At 41.6% G+C, this 20,474-nt stretch overlaps 1 protein-coding gene across 4 annotated transcripts; it reads left to right on the forward strand.

The window, feature by feature from the left end:
• The first annotated feature begins 596 nt into the window (after positions 1-596).
• LOC115095365 (perilipin-2-like) lies at positions 597-12,977 on the forward strand. 4 transcript variants are annotated; one of them, XM_029608918.1, is made up of 8 exons: positions 597-715; positions 2,394-2,433; positions 2,528-2,723; positions 4,706-4,788; positions 5,603-5,888; positions 7,087-7,250; positions 7,614-7,748; positions 11,958-12,977. In XM_029608918.1, the coding sequence occupies exons 2-8, from the start codon at positions 2,404-2,406 to the stop codon at positions 12,315-12,317; spliced, it is 1,254 nt and encodes a 417-aa protein (XP_029464778.1). In that variant the 5' UTR covers positions 597-715; positions 2,394-2,403; the 3' UTR covers positions 12,318-12,977. The 4 variants fall into 4 exon arrangements, with proteins under 4 accessions (XP_029464778.1, XP_029464802.1, XP_029464786.1 ...); XM_029608942.1 differs by having other exon boundaries at positions 600-692; XM_029608926.1 differs by having other exon boundaries at positions 651-726.
• The last annotated feature ends 7,497 nt before the right edge of the window (positions 12,978-20,474 follow it).

Consider the following 20,474-nt stretch of genomic DNA (forward strand, 5'->3'; position numbering starts at 1 on the left):
TGAATATTTCTCTTTTCCACCCACGCTTTGCCCTCAGCTGAGTCCAGAAACCTGAGATCAAAGGTTGTGGATGAGTCTGGTCCAGTTCCTCCCCTCTGTTGAAAGACGGGAGGGGATGAAATTAAAAAAAAAAAAAAGCACAGCAGAACAGAAAACAATTACTCTCTTCTCCTGTCCAGATACCTCCTTCCTCTTTCTCACCACATGCCGCCTGCAGGGGCTGCTCCTGTCTCAACCCTTCCCCTCCTGCGGGGACAAGAGGGGGAGGAGGGGACGATGGAGCAGGCACTGCAGAGAAGAAAATAATTGAGCTCCCTTTTCCAGCCCCAGTCTTCCTGTTCCCTGAAAGCTGCCCCCAGGAAAGGGGCTGGAGCAGTCAACAGACAGATGTGGGGCATGAGCCCCTTGTACCCACTGAATCTCTGGCGTTTGCATTAACGTTAACAAAAATCCACCCTAGGGGAAATGAGAATAGAGCCATGTGAAGCAAGTGCGTCCGGGAAAAGGGGGACCGGAAGTAGAAACAGACGGGCTCAGGCTGAAAATGGTGAAGGAGGGGAGAAACAACTAAGGGTAAAAATCACAGGGCGGAGCCGCCGAGTCCCTGGACCCCACCCTTATCTTCCCTAGAACTGGCTCCAGAGCAGCTGGGAAACAGAAGAGGAAGTGATTCTGTGCGGTTGAGGAAGAAGGTCCTAATCCTATCTACTTGCTGGTAATCAGAAGGGAGTTTGTTGTACTGTTGAGTTAAACATTTTTTTGCTTTGGCTGTTCACTTCTCACTTGGTGCCAGTCCTCAGGAGGTTTGTACGTGGTACCTGATGTTGGGGAGTCAGAAAGAGATGGAGGGAAGCCTGCTCAGCACCTGAGTTGCTCTATGGGTGTCAGAGAACTTAATTCATTTGGAGCTTGCAAGGCCGGATATTCTTTCATTCTTCACGTACCTGAAGTGATAAATATCCTTAATGTGGCTAATCTTAAAACTATGTTTAGTGCTGTTGCATTTCATGGTTGTTGGGACTTCAACTTCTATCTTATGGATGGAAGTGGTTTCTTTTTATTCTTCTTTGTAGGTGTGATAAATGTGGCTAATAAAAGGGGGTCTGGATGATCATCTTCTCTGTCATTTTGTTAAATCTTTACAAGAGGCAACGTCAACATTCCAATACAACAAAAATCAAACTAAATAGTGAATCTTAACCCTCTGCTTCCATTTTCTACACCTAAAACCCAGAGAAGGTGTAAATGCTTCCATAATGTAATGAGGTAGATGACTTAAAGGGAAAAAAAAAACAGCTGGCCCCTGTACTCTGCGTGTTGGCTTCAGATAACTAAAACTATATCCCATTTGCCAGCCCTAGAAGCGTCCGTGCTGATTATTGCTCTTTATTGGAGACCTGTCAGCCTCTCCTTGCCCTCCTCTTTCCTGGTGTTTAGAGGCGAGTGGTGCTCCGGTCTGCTAGTGCTGATCACTTTTAATTAACCCCCAGGTGAAACTTTATTCTGTTCCTTGGCAAATGAGCCTGGCTAGTAATTACTGTTCCTTCTAAGCTATGAGGAGCTGTGCTACTTCTGCTTTCTGTACTTTTCAAGTGTATTGTCCAGGATTCTTCTAAACCTTTTGGATAACTTTTTTTTAAAGATTTATATGTAACTACTGTTTTTGTAGCAACTTTCAAAAGCCATTTATGCACATTAAAATGTATGGCTAAAGCCTGTAGACAACTTGGTGGCATAGTGTAGTAATCTTCAAATGCTCACTTACCCTGAGTAAAGTGTGTTTACATGTGCAAATGCATTTTTAAAATTGGGCCCTTCATTTGTTCACATTCTAATCCACTCTGGAGTAGCTGGTGAGGTAAGTGTAATTCAATTTAGAATCAACTTAATTAAAAAAAAAAAAAAAAAAAAAGGGGGGGTTCTGCTTAGTGCATTTTGACAGATCCATATCACAAGTAGTGAATGAAGCTGGTTAAAAGCTAGTAGAAGGGTTGGGTAACCTTGATGTCAAGGATATGGCAAAAAGGGAGACAAAAATAAGTACTTATTCTACATAACTGCATGCACTTCTGTGCCAGCATTAAAACAAGCTGAGTCCATTGTTGGCCTACCACCTAATCTATATCCCACTCCATGTAAAAACTTACAGGCTTATATGATGTATGTCTAGTTAATTACTACTTATTTTACTTTAATGTTTGTAATTCTTATTGTAAATTGTCATTGGGTTTATTGCTATATTCAAACACTAGCTCTGTTTATGATAGGGGAGAAGAGTCCTATAAACAGTTGGCAGAAAATGCAAGCTTCAGCATATGCCTGAAGCTGAAATATTGTACTTTTTTATTTCCTTCAAGTTTAGCTAACTTTTTTTTTTTCCTCCTCTTTTGAAGGCTTGAAAGAATGGCTTCAGAAGCAGCTGAACCACAACAGGTAGGCATGAGATACTTTGCTTGAGCTGGCTCAGTTTTCCATGGTTGCACTGTAGCTGGATTGCTAACTCTCTCTCCAAACTCTGACTTGCCAGAATGTGGCGGTGAGGGTGGCTAACCTGCCATTGGTGAGCTCTACCTGTGACATGGTTTCATCTGCTTACGTCAGCACGAAAGAGAACCATCCCTACCTGAAGTCTGTCTGTGAGGTGGCAGAGGAGGGGGTGAAGACCATCGCTGCTGTGACCCTTGCAAGTACAAAGCCCATCATCCAAAAACTGGAGCCACAAAGTAAGTGATGGCAACTGCTCAACTGAATAGGATTCATATTTTTTCCATCCATTTGAGGGAAAGTAAATGATTGAGGCTTGTAGCTAATAGTATCTAACTAGGAACTGGCTGCTTTAAGATCTTGGGGGGGGTTTAAGTACTCTTTGAATTTATTTAATACTAAATACACCTTAACTCAGAATATGCATGCTTTAACTTAATGTCTAGACTCATCTGTTTTTATGGTGTGTGTGACATATTAAGCACTCTATTGCATGATCTAACAGGAGACCTTTTTTTTTTTTCTTAAATTCTCCCTGTCATTAAAGGAAATCCAAACCTTTATTAGCTATGGGTGGGAGAGGGAGGTAACATCCCACATCCTACTGAGATTTATTTTGGCCTGGCAATCACCTGTACCTTTAGGTTCCTGCCTCCCTTGCACTGGGACACTAAGCTTTTACTTGCATTTGCCTGGGATTTTTTCCCTGTCTTTATTTTTCTCAACAGCTCTCAGCTGGTGGCCATGCATAGATCTCTGGCCAAAACTCTATAATCATGAGCTCTAAGTCTGGGCACTAAGTGGTGTATGGTGAGTGCAACCCCAGGCCCTAGGGACAGTCTAATACTGCCTCCCCAGCAGATTTGATCCAGGTCCTCCACATGGTGCACAGTAATGCTGCTGGGCCGGCCCATCTTCTCTAACAGGACTGGACATCAACTGCAGGTAGAGCATCACTGCTACATTAGAAGACTTCATTTCCTGAATGAGAATTCCCCCTTCTATCCAGCAGACATTGCCTGATCTTTTGGTCTGCTTCTAGTATCTTTCCTACTTCTGTTGCATATGGCAACTTGGATTCTTGCTGTGCAGCTGAAATTCAATTTCAAGTAAGACAAAAAATTCTAGTAAGAACTAGTAGCATGGGTTAACTCCATCCTCCCTTCGGGCCGATACAGTATAGTGCACTCCGGAGCGCACTGTTAACGCGCATCCAACCCACAGAACCTAATAGCATCCTCAACGTGCAAATGCATGTTGATGGCCCTATTAGGTATTCCCGTGTGATTCAGGCACTGGGAAAGTGCACAGAAAAGCAGTAAACTGCTTTTTGTGCACCTTCCGACTTAATATCATGGCAATATTGAGTTTGGAAGTCCCAAAGGGTAAAACTGTGTGAACCAGATGCTCTACCTCTGCCTATTTCTACCGCCGGGCCTCATTTAAATACAGAATCGCGCGCACAGGCTAGACTAAAGAGGTTAGGACTTTTCAGCTTGGAGAAGAGACTGCTGAGGGGGGATATGATAGAGGTGTTTAAAATCATGAGAGGTCTAGAACGGGTAGATGTGAATCGGTTATTTACTCTTTCGGATAATAGACTAGGGGGCACTCCATGAAGTTAGCATGTAGCACATTTAAAACTAATTGGAGAACTCTTTTTTTTTTTTTTTTTTTTTTTTTTTTTTTTTACTCAACACACAATTAAACTCTAGAATTTGTTGCCAGAGGATGTGGTTAGTGCAGTTAGTATGGCTGTGTTTAAAAAAGGATTGGAGAAGTCCATTACCTGCTATTGGGTTCACTTAGAGAATAGCCACTGCCATTAGCAATGGTAACATGGAATAGACTTAGTTTTTGGGTACTTGCCAGGTTCTTATGGCCTGGATTGGTCACTGCTGGAAACAGGATGCTGGGCTTGATGGACCCTTGGTCTGACCCAGTATGGCATTTTCTTATGTTATAACAGGCCCTACTTTTGTGGCCTTGTTCAGTCTCGCGCTCACTCTTTCAAATGCCAGCACTGGAATACCAAAATAGTGTGCCTGCTGGAGCTGGGTCCAAGTATACTCACTTCTCTCGCTGGCAACCTGTTTATAATGGACTTCTAGGTAATGTCATAAGTAGCTTGAATGCATAGTTTCCTAGTCTCTCATCTTCCTGTCCTGCTTCTCAGAATGTTCACGGAGCAGGAGTGTAGCTGCCTGTCTTTCTTTTGCAGTTGCTATTGCCAATAACTGTGCCTGTGTAGGCCTGGACAAAATTGAAGAGAAGCTGCCTGTCCTTCACCAATCAACTGATAAGGTGAGGTTGTTGGGTTTTTTTATTTTTTGTTAAAACATCACATCAGGGTGTCAAGAGATCTGCATTTCAGAAACAGTCTTCAAGGTGCTTCTCTAAACAGAAATAGCAACAGCACACAACTCTACCTTTCTAGGTATATATCCTTAAACCCCCCCCCTACCCCCAAGAAAAACTCTCCCTATCACCTAGAAAGGTAGAAAGTCATGTGAGCTGCAGCCAGAGCTCTAGCAACAAGCTGACCCCATTCTACTGCTCTTTCCTTCCTCTTTTTTTTAAATCTTTATTCACAAAACTGACCTACTTGCTCACAAGTTTCCCATCCCATGGGTATTGAGAGAATGCAGGGGTTTCCTCAGGATTGCCTTAACTGGGGATTAACCAGGTTCTCTTGCTTTGCATGGACAAATCAAAACCTGGTGCAGCTGGAAATCTGATCAGAATGTACTGAGGCTCTTAAAGCAATGTTTCTAGTATATATAAATGCCTCTTGAATTGGTGCAGCTGAAGCTTCTCTATGCAAGGAAGGGTCAGTAAACAAGGGTGGTTTCCATGTGGAACAATAGACAAAATGGCCAGATTTGATCATAACTGAACTGGAGTAAGGAAGGCAATGAATAAAGATTAGGTAGAGCAAGTTACAACCTATTGTGGAAATGAGGGCAGTTGATAGCAGGGCCATGGATATCAAAGCTTAGTGTGATCAGGATTCCTGAGCTTGGACCAGATTCTGTTCTCATAGCCTGTGGAAACTTGATGCAATAAGTGGCAGTCCTCAGATGTGACCATCTAGTACTAACTGTGATTCTTCATGTAGATTGTTGCTAATGCCACAGACATGGTGGTTGGTGCAAAAGAAGCTGTAGCAGGGACTGTGATGGGTGCCAAGGACACCATTGCCCATGCAGTTACTGGAGTGGTGGACAAGGCCAAGGGAGCCGCACAGGAGAGCATGGAAATGACAAAAGCTGTTGTGACTGGGAGCATTAACTCTGTTCTGGGAAGCCCCATGGTGCAGGTGGTGAGCACTGGGGTGGATGCTGCACTGAGCAAGACGGAGGCCCTTGTGGATCAGTATCTCCCAGTGACTGAAGGGGAAGCAGGTAAGGAGAAACTGGGCTTGCAAAAAGCCTCAATTATTCCTTTTCCTCTGGTTTTGTTTAGAATTCAGTCATGTTGAGTATGGCCTAATGGGCAATTCCTGGCTTTTCTTTTTTTAGACTTGGTGGCTTTTTCGCTGTAACTATCTCTTCCCCCCCCCCCCCCCCCCCCCTCCAGGATTGGTTATATCATAAGCATCCATAAAAATGTATTTCTTGGGGCTCATGTCTCCAGTTCCAAGGAGTGGATTCTCCTATTTTGGGGGAGGGAGGCTGATATTCAATGCCCAGGCAGTGTAGTGAAAATACCTCTGCTGGTGTTCTGTACCCACTCGGTGATGGTGCTGCAGGAACAGTCTGGACAGCTTGCATGGTCGTCAAACTTTACTGTGACATTTCATCATAAGGGTTCTGCTTTTTCATCTGTGCCCCACCATGATGTATGTACACATTGGATCCCCCCCCACAGTACATGTATCCTCAGAACAGGGTCCTGGGGTAGAGCTGGTCCCTCAGCATGAGAGGGGGGGGGGGGTTCCCTTGCCCAACCAGGATCTCTCAATGTGAGGAGAATCCACTTTAATCTCAAAATGGTACCTGAAGTCCCCATGAGTCCAGTTCATACCCATCCTGAAGTGACTTTATCGTGAAGCTCTGCTGCTTGATGCAGCCAAGCTCCAGGGTGGGGAGGAGGGGTGCTAAACCTTTCAAAGTCCCAAAAAAATCCTCTGAGATAATGAGTCACTGCTCTCCTTCCCATTGCAGGGGAAAGGAGTACACAGGTCTTCTCACTCCTGGCCTCTGTATTCAGGTCTTGTCCCTTACAGCCTTCACAGTTCCACCCAGGGTACACCCAAAACTCACAAACTGTTACCAAAGGAGGAATAGACCCTACCTGGCAAGGTGTGTACTGGAAAAACGAGTATCTTAAAATTAAAGATGAGCAAAATCAGGTCCTTGCCTCAAAATCCAAACCATGGACCACACTCTTGACTTCTAGTCCCCCTTCTAGGCATGAATTCACCCACTTCAGACCTTTCTCTGAGGGAAGTGCTGATGGGATGGTATCTCCTTCCTTATCTATCCTAAGGGCAGGGATCTAGGGCCACCACAGAGACCAGGGGTTTCTATATATTTTTACTTCTGTCTCAAGAGTAAGATTTGAAACCAGGCTGATAGTTGCTTTCTTCTCTCGTTTTAGCCAAAGAAGCTACTGGCCCCCAGAAGCCAAGCTACTATGCTAGACTGGGATCTCTGTCTTCCAAGGTTGGCAAGCAAGCTTATGAGCAGGCCTTGATCACAGTGAAAGATGCTAAATGCAGGAGCCAGGAGGCCATCTTTCAGCTCCATCACACCATTGATCTGGTAAGATGTGTGGTCTCCATTGATCTTGTTCCAAGAGCAGTACTAATGTGCTAGCTTGGATGAAAAGGAAGCCTGCACCAAACTCATCTGTTTGCCCCCACTAGTATTGTAATTCAGCAGTGCTTGTTGCAGGATAGGCTGGGTGCCTTTTGGTCTTGATGCATCAGCTAATATCTTCCATGTTTAAGAGTGCTTGCAGGTATTTCCCTTAACTAGTGTTGAAGTTTTGGCTTTCTCCAGCTGGATGAAAGGGGGCTAAAGCAGAATGATTTACACTGAAGACTAACTTATTAGATTAGCTTCAGGTTTTCCCCCAATGTGTACCAAGCCCATTTACTAATAGCAACACTCTCCTGATTTCAGATGGAGTATGCCCAAAAGAGTCTGTCCAGTGCCAACCAGAAACTGCAGGATGCCCAAGAGAAGCTGCACCAGGCTTGGGTAGCATGGAAGAGAAACATAGGACAGCAGGATGGAGAGGAAACTCCCAGTAGAGAGGTAAACAGCTTTTGGGTGGCTCAATGTTTCCAGGCAGTCTGCATAAGCTTCTAACACTGGCAACAGTCTAGATGCACCTTCTGTCATGCCTTGATCATTATCAGCCATTTTGAACAGCCTCAATTATACCATTTTTCTTTGTGGCTTTATTTGTTAGAATTGCTGATCTGTCCTCTTGGCCCATAGTTATTATTCAAACTGCACACAAGTACTGTGCATAGCAGTGGACAGCACAGCCTCTGAGCCATGGAGTCAGCCCCTCTATCTTGCTGATTCATTTTGACAAGGTATATTGAGCTGGCGCCACTAAGCCTAATGAGACCGGATGCCCAGAGTAAGGGTGGCAGGAAGAGACCCAGCTATTACTGGTATCCAAGCTTTATGGGACATAGGTCTGTAGTAGCTTTTCCCATCCTTTGCAGTAGTTGGTTTTCTCTGCTAATATAGACCACGTCTTTTCTTCCTAAAGACTGGCTTGCTCAGTAATCTTACCTGCTTTCCTCCCAGCTCCCATTCTGCATTTATCCTGGGCATATCTGGAAGTTATGGGGCCATGAACCCCATGAGACTGCCAAGGTGGTTCTGATTTGGGAACTGGGATTCCAAGACCTTAGGGCAGAGGATCCTCTCTACCTCAAGTAACAGACACTAAGTCTGTGATTCCAAAAGGGTTTATGGTGGTACTGGGAGAATTGTAAACTTGACCACCCCCTTCAAATGACATCCATAGCAGAACAAAAATCCAAACTGTTCAGCAGGGGCTCTGGGGCTTACTGACACACAAACCTTATGATTCCAAAGGGGAACCTCTCAGGCTATGACTTTCTTTATCCTTTTTGATACTTGAATTGTGTGGGTAGTTTCTCTTCCCCCTCACAACCCTCTTAAAATAGGGCAAATTCCCTTTGGCAGAATGCAGTGCTCCTCACTCATTGTATCTTGTGAGACTTGTGACAATTCACACTAGAAGTGTCTGCAGCTATTTGGTGTAAGACCTCTTCTGCTGGAGCACCCACCATGGAGCTTGGAATATTTCCAGGTTGTGTATGTCAAGAGGTTGGTTTTTGTGGGTTTTTTTTGTTTTTTAGAAAACAATTGGGATGACTTGACTTTAAGTGTGCTTAACTCTTGTGTGTGGGTTTTAAGGTGTGAACTGTTCTTTGTAATCCAGTCAATATTTAGAGCTGTGGAATAGAAGTATTACTACATGCCACAGATTCCAAAACCTAACAACCTACTATTGTTTATCCACAAAATTGTGGGGGTAACCCAACCCGCACCTACAATATTGTAATCTTAAATTGTTTGAAAAACCATTTACTCTAATGCTTATTTTTTTATAAAGCTTTTTTTTTTTAAAAAGCATACCTACATATCCCAACCTCTTATTCAGTGTACCCCTCAATGATTTTACGTATTATGAAATATTTGAGTGTGAGACAATGCCCCGAACACCAAACCTTGGTGTCTGGCTTATTTTTGTAGTGTAATCATAAGCACCACCATCCACCACTTTAATATTTTAGAATTAATTTTTTCTTTTGAGAAACACTTAATTAAATTATTTCCTTAAACATTTTTAAATCTATTAAATTTTTTTTAAATTTTTTTGTTGACTTTTGTAAATATTTTGTATATAAAAACGCGTTTGTCGCACCAACCCTGTTTTCATTCAATATTTTGTGGACCTACTGGTCCTACCACATTCAACAGGACAGGTGAACACAAACGTGAAGTTGAAATATTCAATATACTACAAGGAACTCAGGTCGCCATTAAAGAATAGAACGTTACTTAGCTTGTAGCATGATAACTTTCAAAGTCCATTGGAATTGTTCTTTGCAGCGGCACTTGCCCCAACGCGGCCAGGTTTCGAAAATTCTTCTTCAGGAGGAGCTGTTCACATTACCTCCAACATCGTATAGTGTTTCAGCATACTTTTGAAAAATGAATGACGAGCTCGCCCAAGCGCTCGTCATTCATTTGAAATGAGGGATGGGCAACTATCGACCACTGTGAACAGGAAAACTACTGACAGAAATAACCTACTGAAGTATCACAGTCACCATGCCACGGCATTTAAGAAGGGTCTTCCTGTGTCACAATTCTTCCGTATTAGAAGAATTTGTTCGTCCAATTCAGAATTTGAAAATCAAGCACAGGTGTTGTCAAAAAAGTTCAGGGACCAGGGTTATCCGGTAAGTCATTAAAAGGGCTTATAAAAGATCGAAGTACAGTGACCATGCCCAACTCCTCACGTATCGAACGGAAAGAACAGGAACAGTTGGTATTTGTCCTCCAACAGAGTACGTCCACTATGATGTTGATCGATTCAGTCAAGAGACATTGGCATGTGTTGGGTCTTCATGGGATCTTTGACAGCCCCCCCATGTTTGCTACTAGCCGAGGATCAAATATACGAGATAAAGTTGTCCATGCTGGTTTAACAAGAACATTGCCCCTTGTGGAGAACAGGGGAGAACATAAGAAATGTGGAGTGTGTTCAATTTGTGCTAATACGATTGAAGGCTATGAATGGATAGACATAAACACGGGATATATAATCAGACGGAAATCAAATACCAACTGCCTGTCAAAGAATGTTATCTATGCCATTGTGTGCAAATGTTCTAAGATATATGTGGGGCGCACAAGGAGGGTTATTAAAACCCGGCTCATGGAGCATAGATCACGTATCAACAACAGAGTTTTGACTGCACCTTTGGTCAGTCATTGCATGGAGCACGAGTATAATTTTGATGACTTAAAATGGACTATTATCGAACAGGTTACTGTTAAATCGGTCTGGGATGACATAAATACAATTCTGAACCGAAGGGAGCAATTTTGGATTTTTAAATTGCAAACTGAATCACCGGCAGGATTGAATGATTTAATTGACTGGTCTTCCCTCCTATGATGGAGTTCCCGGAAGAAGGAGGAGTCTTTGTTTTGACAGCTAGTCATGAGTTCAGCAAGTTTGATGGTCTGTCCCTTTAAATTGGGGACGCTGACAAGGGATGAACAGGTCCGCCATTTTTTTGAGAGAGAAACGGAATGAGCAGCGCTTGGGCGAGCTCGTCATTCATTTTTCAAAAGTATGCTGAAACACTATACGATGTTGGAGGTAATGTGAGCAGCTCCTCCTGAAGAAGAATTTTCGAAACCTGGCCGCGTTGGGGCAAGTGCCGCTGCAAAGAACAATTCCAATGGACTTTGAAAGTTATCATGCTACAAGCTAAGTAACGTTCTATTCTTTAATGGCGACCTGAGTTCCTTGTAGTATATTGAATATTTCAACTTCACGTTTGTGTTCACCTGTCCTGTTGAATGTGGTAGGACCAGTAGGTCCACAAAATATTGAATGAAAACAGGGTTGGTGCGACAAACGCATTTTTATATACAAAACATTTACAAAAGTCAACAAAAGAATTTAAAAAAAATTTAATAGATTTAAAAATGTTTAAGGAAATTAAGTGTTTCTCAAAAGAAAAAATTAATTCTAAAATATTAAAGTGGTGGATGGTGGTGCTTATGATTACACTACAAAAATAAGCCAGACACCAAGGTTTGGTGTTCGGGGCATTGTATGAAGCATTACCTCACACTCATAAATATTTCATAATACGTAAAATCATTGAGGGGTACACTGAATAAGAGGTTGGGATATGTAGGTATGCTTTTTTAAAAAAAAACAAGCTTTATAAAAAAAATAAGCATTAGAGTAAATGGTTTTTCAAACAATTTAAGATTACAATATTGTAGGTGCGGGTTGTTAGATTGATGACAGATTCCAAAACAGCATGAAATCTGATGGGCTTGATCCCTTCACGTGCTCCAAGCACTCACTCCCTCTTGTGGCTCCAGAGATTCCAAACGTGAGTGCTGGACTGCTTCAAGAGCCATAACTTCAGTTCCTGGCCTATATTCCACTGATCAAACTGGGACATTTCCCAGTGAGGGAGTGTCTGGAGCAACACTAGACCCACTGACACTTGACTAGGAAACCTGTCATGCCAGACACCCTCCCCCGTCAAGCAAGGTGTAGTCGTACAGACTCTACTCAATAGCCCGGGATCTCTGAGTGACAGAAATACTACCAGTATCTGTTAATATTCATATCCATAAGTCAACTTTATCCAATGAGCAGAACATAGTAATGCAGCCAGCCAGTTTCTGTGATTTCTAAAGTGTCTCTTCTGTTTTTAGCACATTGAATCACATGCCCTGGCTATTGCCCAGGACCTGTCTCAACAGCTTCAGACAAACTGCCTCACACTGGTATCAAGCATCCAAGGTTTGCCCCAAAACATCCAGAACCAAGCCCACCATGTTAGCTGCCTGGCTGGAGATATCTACCAGAACTTCCACTCTGTTGGCTCCATCAGAGACCTGTCTGATCAGCTCCTCAGCACCAGCAAAGAACAGCTGAAGAAAATGAAGGAATCCATGGATGAGGTGATGGCTTATCTTGCTAACACCACACCACTCAACTGGTTGGTAGGATCTGTGTGCCCAGAGCAGAAGCAAGAAAAAGCCAGCCAACAAGAGTCTGAACACAGCAGCTAAAATGCACCAGTCTAGCACTAATTGCTATAAAAGTTGGCCTTACTAATAGCACTAATTCCAGTTCTGCTAAACTTCAGAAGTGACTATTGTGTGAAGATGTTACATAGAATATCAAGCGTGACCAATTGCCCTCTTGATGGGACACATGGTATTGTGCTGTCTACTAGCCACTGGTGAGATGGATGTGGGAAGTCAAGGTTTCGTCTTTCAAAAGGAACAAAGATACAAATTACATTCTAGCATTGGTTCCACTTAATGTTCTGATTTGAAATAAGAGGTGGAGTGCCTTTAACCCTAGTATGAATCATCTTATATAGAGCTTCTAGTCCATTTCATTTTGCAGATCTTAAATTTCTAGATTGTTTTGGTAGGCTATGCTGGGAAGACAAACAATGGCAAGTAGAGTTCTGTAACCAGGTTTAAAGAGCACTGGAAGTCCTGTATGCTGACAACCAATAGGCAGATCTTTGACTTCATGAAGCAGGGTTGCTTAGGAACGCCACAGACCCTTAATGTTACAAGACAGTTCACAATAGGCATGACTGCCCCTTCACTGGTTTCCATGTGGGACTTGCAAATAGGTATAGTACTAAATATTTGTAAAGAGAATAAATGCTTGTTTGTAATGGTGGTATAGCAATAAATGTTTTGGCAACTACATTTGTTCATGATGGATTTCTTTAATTTTGACAGTGTTGGATAACATGTCTGTCTGAAAGGGTGATAGATGCAGAGAACCAAAATACCTAAGCATATTTAGTGTATGGGGGTAGATTTGGGAAAGCAAGAGTGGGGTTTGGATGGAAGATGGTAACCTGTGTTCCCTTGCTTCAGCACCATATAATATGATACAAAAAATGAAGAACCATATGTAGGGAACCTAAGAACTAATTACAAAAAGGAGAAATGCTCATAAATGAGCTGAAGGTATAACGCTTGTAATTGCATTTTATAAATTCACTTATATCAGTAACACGGTACATTAAATGTCACTGATTTAAGAGGCGTCTGGAAATGCCATGGCCACTGTTATAACAGGAGATAAAGCTCTTATTGTAAACTCAAAACTTATAGTTATTAAAGCCCTTGAAGGTTCACAAAACACATGCTGTGCCGGGCAAATAAGGAAGATAAACGATAATTGTCTCTAATATTGGTCTTTGAAGAAAATGTTCTCATTGTGGCATGTATAAGCTGAATTTGGAGAACCCATGATTACAAGTTTGAGCAGGTATTTCCTAACACTTTGGTAGCACTTAAATTTACCATGGTACTGATGTGAACAATCTATAAATGCAATTACAAGTGTTATACCTTCAGCTCACTTGGTTTCTTCTTTTCATAAATTCTTGGTTTCCCTACATGTGGTTCTTTTTCAGCAGATGCCAAGCTGGTACACTTGTATATTTGTCAGGCTTCCCTCTGCCAAAGCCCTACCATTTGGCTTGCAGCCTCCACCCTCCAGTGTGATTGCATTAGCTTTTGAGAATACTTGGTCCCTTGGATAGACTCCAGCTCTCCTTCAGATGCTCAGAACAGTGTTTCAGTAATTCCTGCAGCTGCTAAACAGGCCATGGAGCTTCCACAGGCAGGCAATATATGAAGTGTCTTACTCAGTTACATAATAAAATCCAAGTCCTAGCAGTGACTCAAGAACACTATTGTAGAATCATGTTGCAGTCTACCACTGCTGTGATGGGCTGTATCCTTGGCCATCCACAGCAAGTTTATCTGAACTTGCTCTCAATAGCTTCACTAGTAAATAGTGGGAGAGGCTGGAAAGCCATCTAATGGAGGTCCTGAACTGTGGAATAGCCACAGGTGGGCAGCTGCTTACCCAACAGGCACCAGAACTGGAGGACCCAGGCCTGGTGTGTGTGGCCCACTGATCATCTTTGGGGGGGGGGGGAGAGCAAGAGCAGCTTCTGCTTCACTTCCCCCCCCCCCCCCCCCAAAAAGTAGGAAGATCTGTGGGCCGTAAGACCTGAAGATAGCAGGAGGCCAACTTATCTTCCTGCTAGGGGAGGAAGCAGTACCGGAAGGTGTGTGTGAATAGAAGCCTGGGTATGTTTGTGGGTGAGAATGGGTGCGTGGATGTCTGTGTTCATAATGTTAGCCTGGAGAGGGAAGAGAAAGTGAGAGCTTGTATGTGTCTCTGCAGAGAATGTGAGCATGTGTGGGGGGGGGGGGGAAGTATGTGTAGAAGGGAAGAAAACAGTAGTAGAAAGACGCTGAAAGAATTAGGAAATGAGCAACAAGCACAAAAATAGGAAAGACCAGGACCAACTCTCTCTAGTAAAATACAAAGGTTAAAAATTTATTTTGATAGCAATTTAAATGTCATCTTTAGGAATGTGCATTTCTTATATTTTTGTATTTTGCTCTTCAGTATTCTACTGTTAAACTTTAGTTTCTCAGGCTTTCTATTTTGGCTTTATCTGCATGTTTGTTTCTAATTTGACATCACCAATAATATAGCTAATTCTACCTGCCCCCGGCAAACTAAACTTATCTGTCCTCAAAGTAACAAGAGTAAGAAACCTTGGTACTCCCAAGAGCTAAAAAACCTTAAACACCTTTGAAAATCTGAAAAGATTTGGCACAAGGATCCCTCACACACCTGGCACAATTTAAAACCTCCCTACATCTATATAGTGACAAACTTAACATGACAAAATGAGACTTCTATGCCAACAAAATACACAAATTCCAATACAACCCTAAAGTACTATATGATTACATTAACTCACTTACCAAGACGGCTGCCCCCGACATCCCTGATGTAGTATCCAAATGTGAAGATCTAGCCACCTTCTTCCAAACCAAAGTAGACAAGTTACTTTCAAAGTTCACCCCTTGTACCAGTCCCATCAACATTGTCAAACCTGATTTCATCAATACAAAGACTTGCAACAATACTACTGTTCTCTCCTCCCTAGACTGCACCTCAACATTAGAAATAGAAACCTTTATCAAGAAAGCCAAACCTTCCACTCACCCATCTGACACCATACCCACAAAACATCTCCTCACAATACCCAATATTATTGCTATATCATTAACCTCTCCATTAACTTGGGACAGGCTATTGTCAAACCCATCCTAAAGAAACCCAAACTTGACCCCTCTGATCTAGCCAACTATCACCCTATTTCCAATCTTCCATTTATTGCTAAATTCCTTGAAAAAACCGTTAAGCAACTCACAGAATACCTTGAAGACAATCACATCCTTGCCCCCGCACAATACGGCTTTCGGAAATCTCATAGTACTGAGACTCTTTTACTCTCCCTAACAGACCACATTATTAAAGGATTTGAGAGAGGACAATCATACATACTTGTCTTCCTTGACATCTCCTCCACATTTGACACCGTCAGCCATCCCATTCTCCTACAGCGGTTGATTGAAATAGGCATTACAGGTGTTGCCCACAACTGGTTCAATTCATCTCAGCAATAGAGATTACAAAATTCAGCTAGGCTATCCCCCTTAATCAAGGTGTCCCTCAAGGTTCATCCCTCTCTTCAACCCTCTTCAATATTTACATCCTACCCCTCTGTCACTTCCTATCCAGCCTAAATCTCCCACACTACATATATGCTGATGATGTTCAGCTCCTCATACCCATCACTGACTATTTCTAAAACCATGGATTTCTGGAACGATACTCTCCAATCCATAAACAATCTCCTTTCTTCCATCCACCTAGCTCTCAACACTACTAAAACTGAAATCATGCTCATCTCACCCCTTAACCACTCGATCCTTCCCCCTCTTTCACAGTTCCAATTTGCACAACAAGTCCGTGATCTGGGTATCATTCTCGATGGGCACTTCACACTGAAGAAATTTATCAACAACATACTAAAAGATGGCTTCTTTAAACTTCATACACTAAAAAAAACTAAAACCCTTACTACACCCCCCCTCCCCCGATTTCCAAACAGTGCTCCAAACCACCATCTTCGCCAAAACAGACTACTGCAACTCCCTTCTCCTCGACCTTCCTAACAACGCCATTCACCCCATTCAAATTTTACAAAACACAACAGCCCGAATCTTGACCAACTTACGCAGACACGACCATATTACACCTGTTCTAAAAGATCTACATTGGCTCCCAATAGCTTCCCGTATACAATATAAGACTCTCTCTCTCATATCCACAAGGCTTTATACAATCCTGAAATGAACTGGTTTAATGAATCCTTCCGCTTACACCAGTCTAATAAGCCTACTAGACACGCACATCTCGCAACTATGCCCATCCCTTCCCCTAAACTCTACAAACTAACATCTACCAGAGCCCGTGCAATATCGATAGCCGGGCTGACCCTTTGGAACACAATGCCAGTTGAACTACGGCAAGAGGAATGCCTCAAATCGTTCAAGCGGAAGCTCAAGACCTGGCTCTTCACCAAGGCATACACCTAATTTCTCCCTTCCTCTCCTCTGCCCCCCTCTTCTGGCCCTCTATCCCCTCACTTCGCCCTTCTCCTACCTTTTTCTCCCCCCCTCACCTTGTTCCCTTCCCTCTGCTCGCCATTCCCCCCTCTCCTCCTAGCACTCCTAAATTGCTTATCTTAGTGTCTTCCTTTTGTACATATGTATATATTTACAAACCTCATTGATTATTTAATGCAAATTTCCCCTTGTTATTCACACCCTCATTTATTCATTTGTTAACTTGTTTTATTTGTTCAATGTAAAGCACCATGCCTGGCGTTTGTTTGTGTTACACTGTAAACCGATGTGATATCCTGGATGAATGTCGGTATATAAAAATTTTAAATAAAATAAATACAATAATTTGTAGTCTCTTATTTCTATATTAGGTAAGGGTCGTTCTCTGTTTTGCTTGTGTGTGACTGAAATGCAGTATTTCTGCTAGCATGTAGTTTCTCTATAGTAGTCCAGCTTGTTCTGTACCTCCAGTAGGTGATGTATTAATGTTCTAGGGCCTGGTGTAGTATTTGCATTGTTGCTATCTGAATCCTGAGTCAGTGCTGTGACTGTATAGCAAGGGTCTAGATGCCTCTTTCTTTGCAAGAGTTAGTTACTTCACAAAATAGCAGTGGAGGGCTATTTTTTTTTTTTTTTTTTTGCTGAGGTGACAACAGAATTTGAAATCTTTTTTTCATGTTAATCAAATTGTGAATTGCCCTAGCTCTACACTGTACCTGTTCTGATTGCAGAAAACCAGAAATCATAAATACAATATAATCAAAGATGGTTCATGAAAATACATTAATTTTGTTTTATTACATGACTGGATCTGTTTTCTATACTTGTGCATTTATAAACTGAAATATAATTTCTGATTAAGGAATTTTTAATGCTAGTAAGTGCTTGAAATTGAGGTAAATTATTTTAGTTTCATGCATAATGGCTGTTGCAAATCACTATGGCATTCTTTATCAATAAAAACTAGTAGATCTGCATGCCTACAGCCCAACCATATTAACCTTGTGCCCACCCAAAAAATCAATTCTGGCTACGCCACTGGTCCTGAATATTCCAATAGCAGCAGAACTTATTCCCTGTCCCTACTAGGACTGAATCCCTTCTGAGAAAAGGGAATCATCTCTAAACTTTTATACTTTGCAAGATCCCTTGAAGCATTGAGGGTGGTGTGGCTCCTTCATAAAAGAAACAGACCAGAGTGCCATGAACTTATAGGTCACAAAACATAGATATGGTCCATTCCATCAAAAGGAATGACCTCTCAAGAGGTTCTTAGTACAGGACTAGTCTTCATTGCCTTAGTAAATGATAGTGTGTGTGTATATTTGCTTCTTGTGCCCACCTAACTCCATATGAAAGCTATTCCAGGCTTCACAACTTTGACTAAAGATTTTCCTTAGAGCAGGAATTCTCAGACTTCAGGACACAGTCAGCTGGGTTTTCAGGCTCTTCCCACTAAGTGAGGTGTGGATAGTTTATCAACCAGACTGGCTGGGTTTTTCTTTTTCCTGAGGATGGGTTTGAGAGGCCAGACTCATTTTAAAATACTTATTACCTGCTCTTCCTCTAGTCAGGGAGGAGTATAAAACATACATGTTCTATTTTAATCCATTTTCTTAAGTCTAGCACTAAAAGGTACACATGTCTCTGCTCAGTAGTGCTCAAAAATACATTGAATGTGCCTTTTGAACAGGTTTTCAGGGCTTTCCTAAAGTTGTATAATTTTCTTATCTCCTGTGGAAAAGAATTCCCATGGATAGGCCTAGCTGTAGAAAAGGCATGCTAGTCCTTTTCAGCCAAGTGCAATGCTTTTGTTGCAGGAATATCCAATACCATAGTCTGATTTGAGGATCATAACCTTCTCATGGAAGTGTGGCCTTTCAACACAGCTGCAAACCATGGTGATGAAATGTTGTGCAGAAGAGTGAAGTGAGAGCAAGCTTATATTGAATTTGATAAGAGGATGCCAGTGTTAATGTCTTTGTGTAATGGGGTCATCTTGGTGTTCTGTTAACAACCTAGCTGTAGAATTTTATGAGCTGTAAAAGATGAATTATATAAGCCAGAACCCTAATGAAAAGTTGCAGTAGTTGAGACTGGAACAGTGATTTTTGAGGATCCAGTAAAGGCTTCAGATAACTGTAAAAGCTATAATTTGAATAGAAATCTTTAAGGCTGTGATGTGGAGCTGCATTGAAAGGGATCACTGAGGATGCCAAGAGTGCAAACTGTTTCAGAGAGGAATAGTTCAACCTACTTTTTTTATATATTCATCTTTATTGGGTCACTGCTGCTTTTTTTTTTTTAATTTCTTTATATCAAGCAAAATGTATACATATATTGATATTCATTTAATCAAGTAATACCCAGAATTTACCCTTATCAATATCAGCAATATCTTGAGAAACTGTAAGCCATTGGAAAAATCATACAGAGAAAACAGAAGTAAAGGTGTTTATCAATCTAACTAGAGAGAATAGAATTGTATTTGCTCACACATTTTCTGCTCTTTGGGGAGCAAGGAATGTCTGTAATGCTGCAACCTCATAAACATATTTCTATTCTTTATACCAAATCTCACACTTACATGGGCATCTTAAAAGAAATCTGGCACCTCTAACCAAGGTGTTGGGTTTCAATCTGAGAAACTCTTGTCTCCTTATTTGAGTTGACCTCGATAGATCTGGATGCATCCAGATCTGCTGACAGTGATAACTTTGCAATCTATCACCTAAAAGCAAATACTGTATTTCTTTCTTGTGGAAACATAAATGATACAAATACGGTTTCTCTTAAAACTTCTGTTTTTATCAGTTTCTAAGACATCTGATAAATCAATGGACTGCTCCAGCTGGGCTGCTCTTACAATAGATTTTTTTGGACTATAATTAATCTTAGCTAGAGTAGGAATGTCCTGCTCTGATATCTTTAATAGAATCATTCTCAAATGTAAAATTTAATATTATATCTAAAATTCTTCATATTTGAGATCCTTTTTTTAACAATTTTTTGAATGGTTTCTACTTTACACAAACAGTTGTCCTGTGTTCCTAATTTAACATGAGGAGTTACTATTTTCTCAACATCTATTACTTTTTGTTGGGCTTCTACATGTGTTTTAGTTAAACTTTATTGCTGTCTTGAGACTTAATTACAGCCCAGATGATATCCATTGTTATTACAGATGTCTCTGAAGTTACAATTTTTTCATCACTTTCCCACGTCACCTCCCCCAGCATCAATGTTTCCCATCCCTAGTCCTCCTTCAGGTAATATTTTTATATCAGAAGGAATTAAATCAGCATTTTTATCCTGTAGGACTATTGGTGGGGATGGAATATTATTGGGAGCTCCAGGGCTCAATGAGATTGCTTTGGCCAGAGAAACAGATTCTCACTCTAAGTCTGTTTCTAACATGGCCCTGTCCTCTGGATTAATATTGTTGCCGGCTCAAAGAATGATGGTATCTGAGATTCAGCTAGGCCAGGTATGGGAGATGATGAAATAATTTAAACCTTTTTAAAGATCTTCCTGTTACAGAAAAGATTCTAAATCCAGACAAAGCCGTGCACCCCTGGCTCATTGCTCTTTTGAACGTATCTTCAAACATAACTCCCAAGAACAGTCATAGCAATGGCTATAATCAACTACAGTGACTCAAAATTTTCGATATGACCCCCATACCAAACA

The sequence above is a fragment of the Rhinatrema bivittatum genome, chromosome 1 (assembly GCF_901001135.1).
Source record: "Rhinatrema bivittatum chromosome 1, aRhiBiv1.1, whole genome shotgun sequence".
NCBI lineage: Eukaryota > Metazoa > Chordata > Amphibia > Gymnophiona > Rhinatrematidae > Rhinatrema > Rhinatrema bivittatum.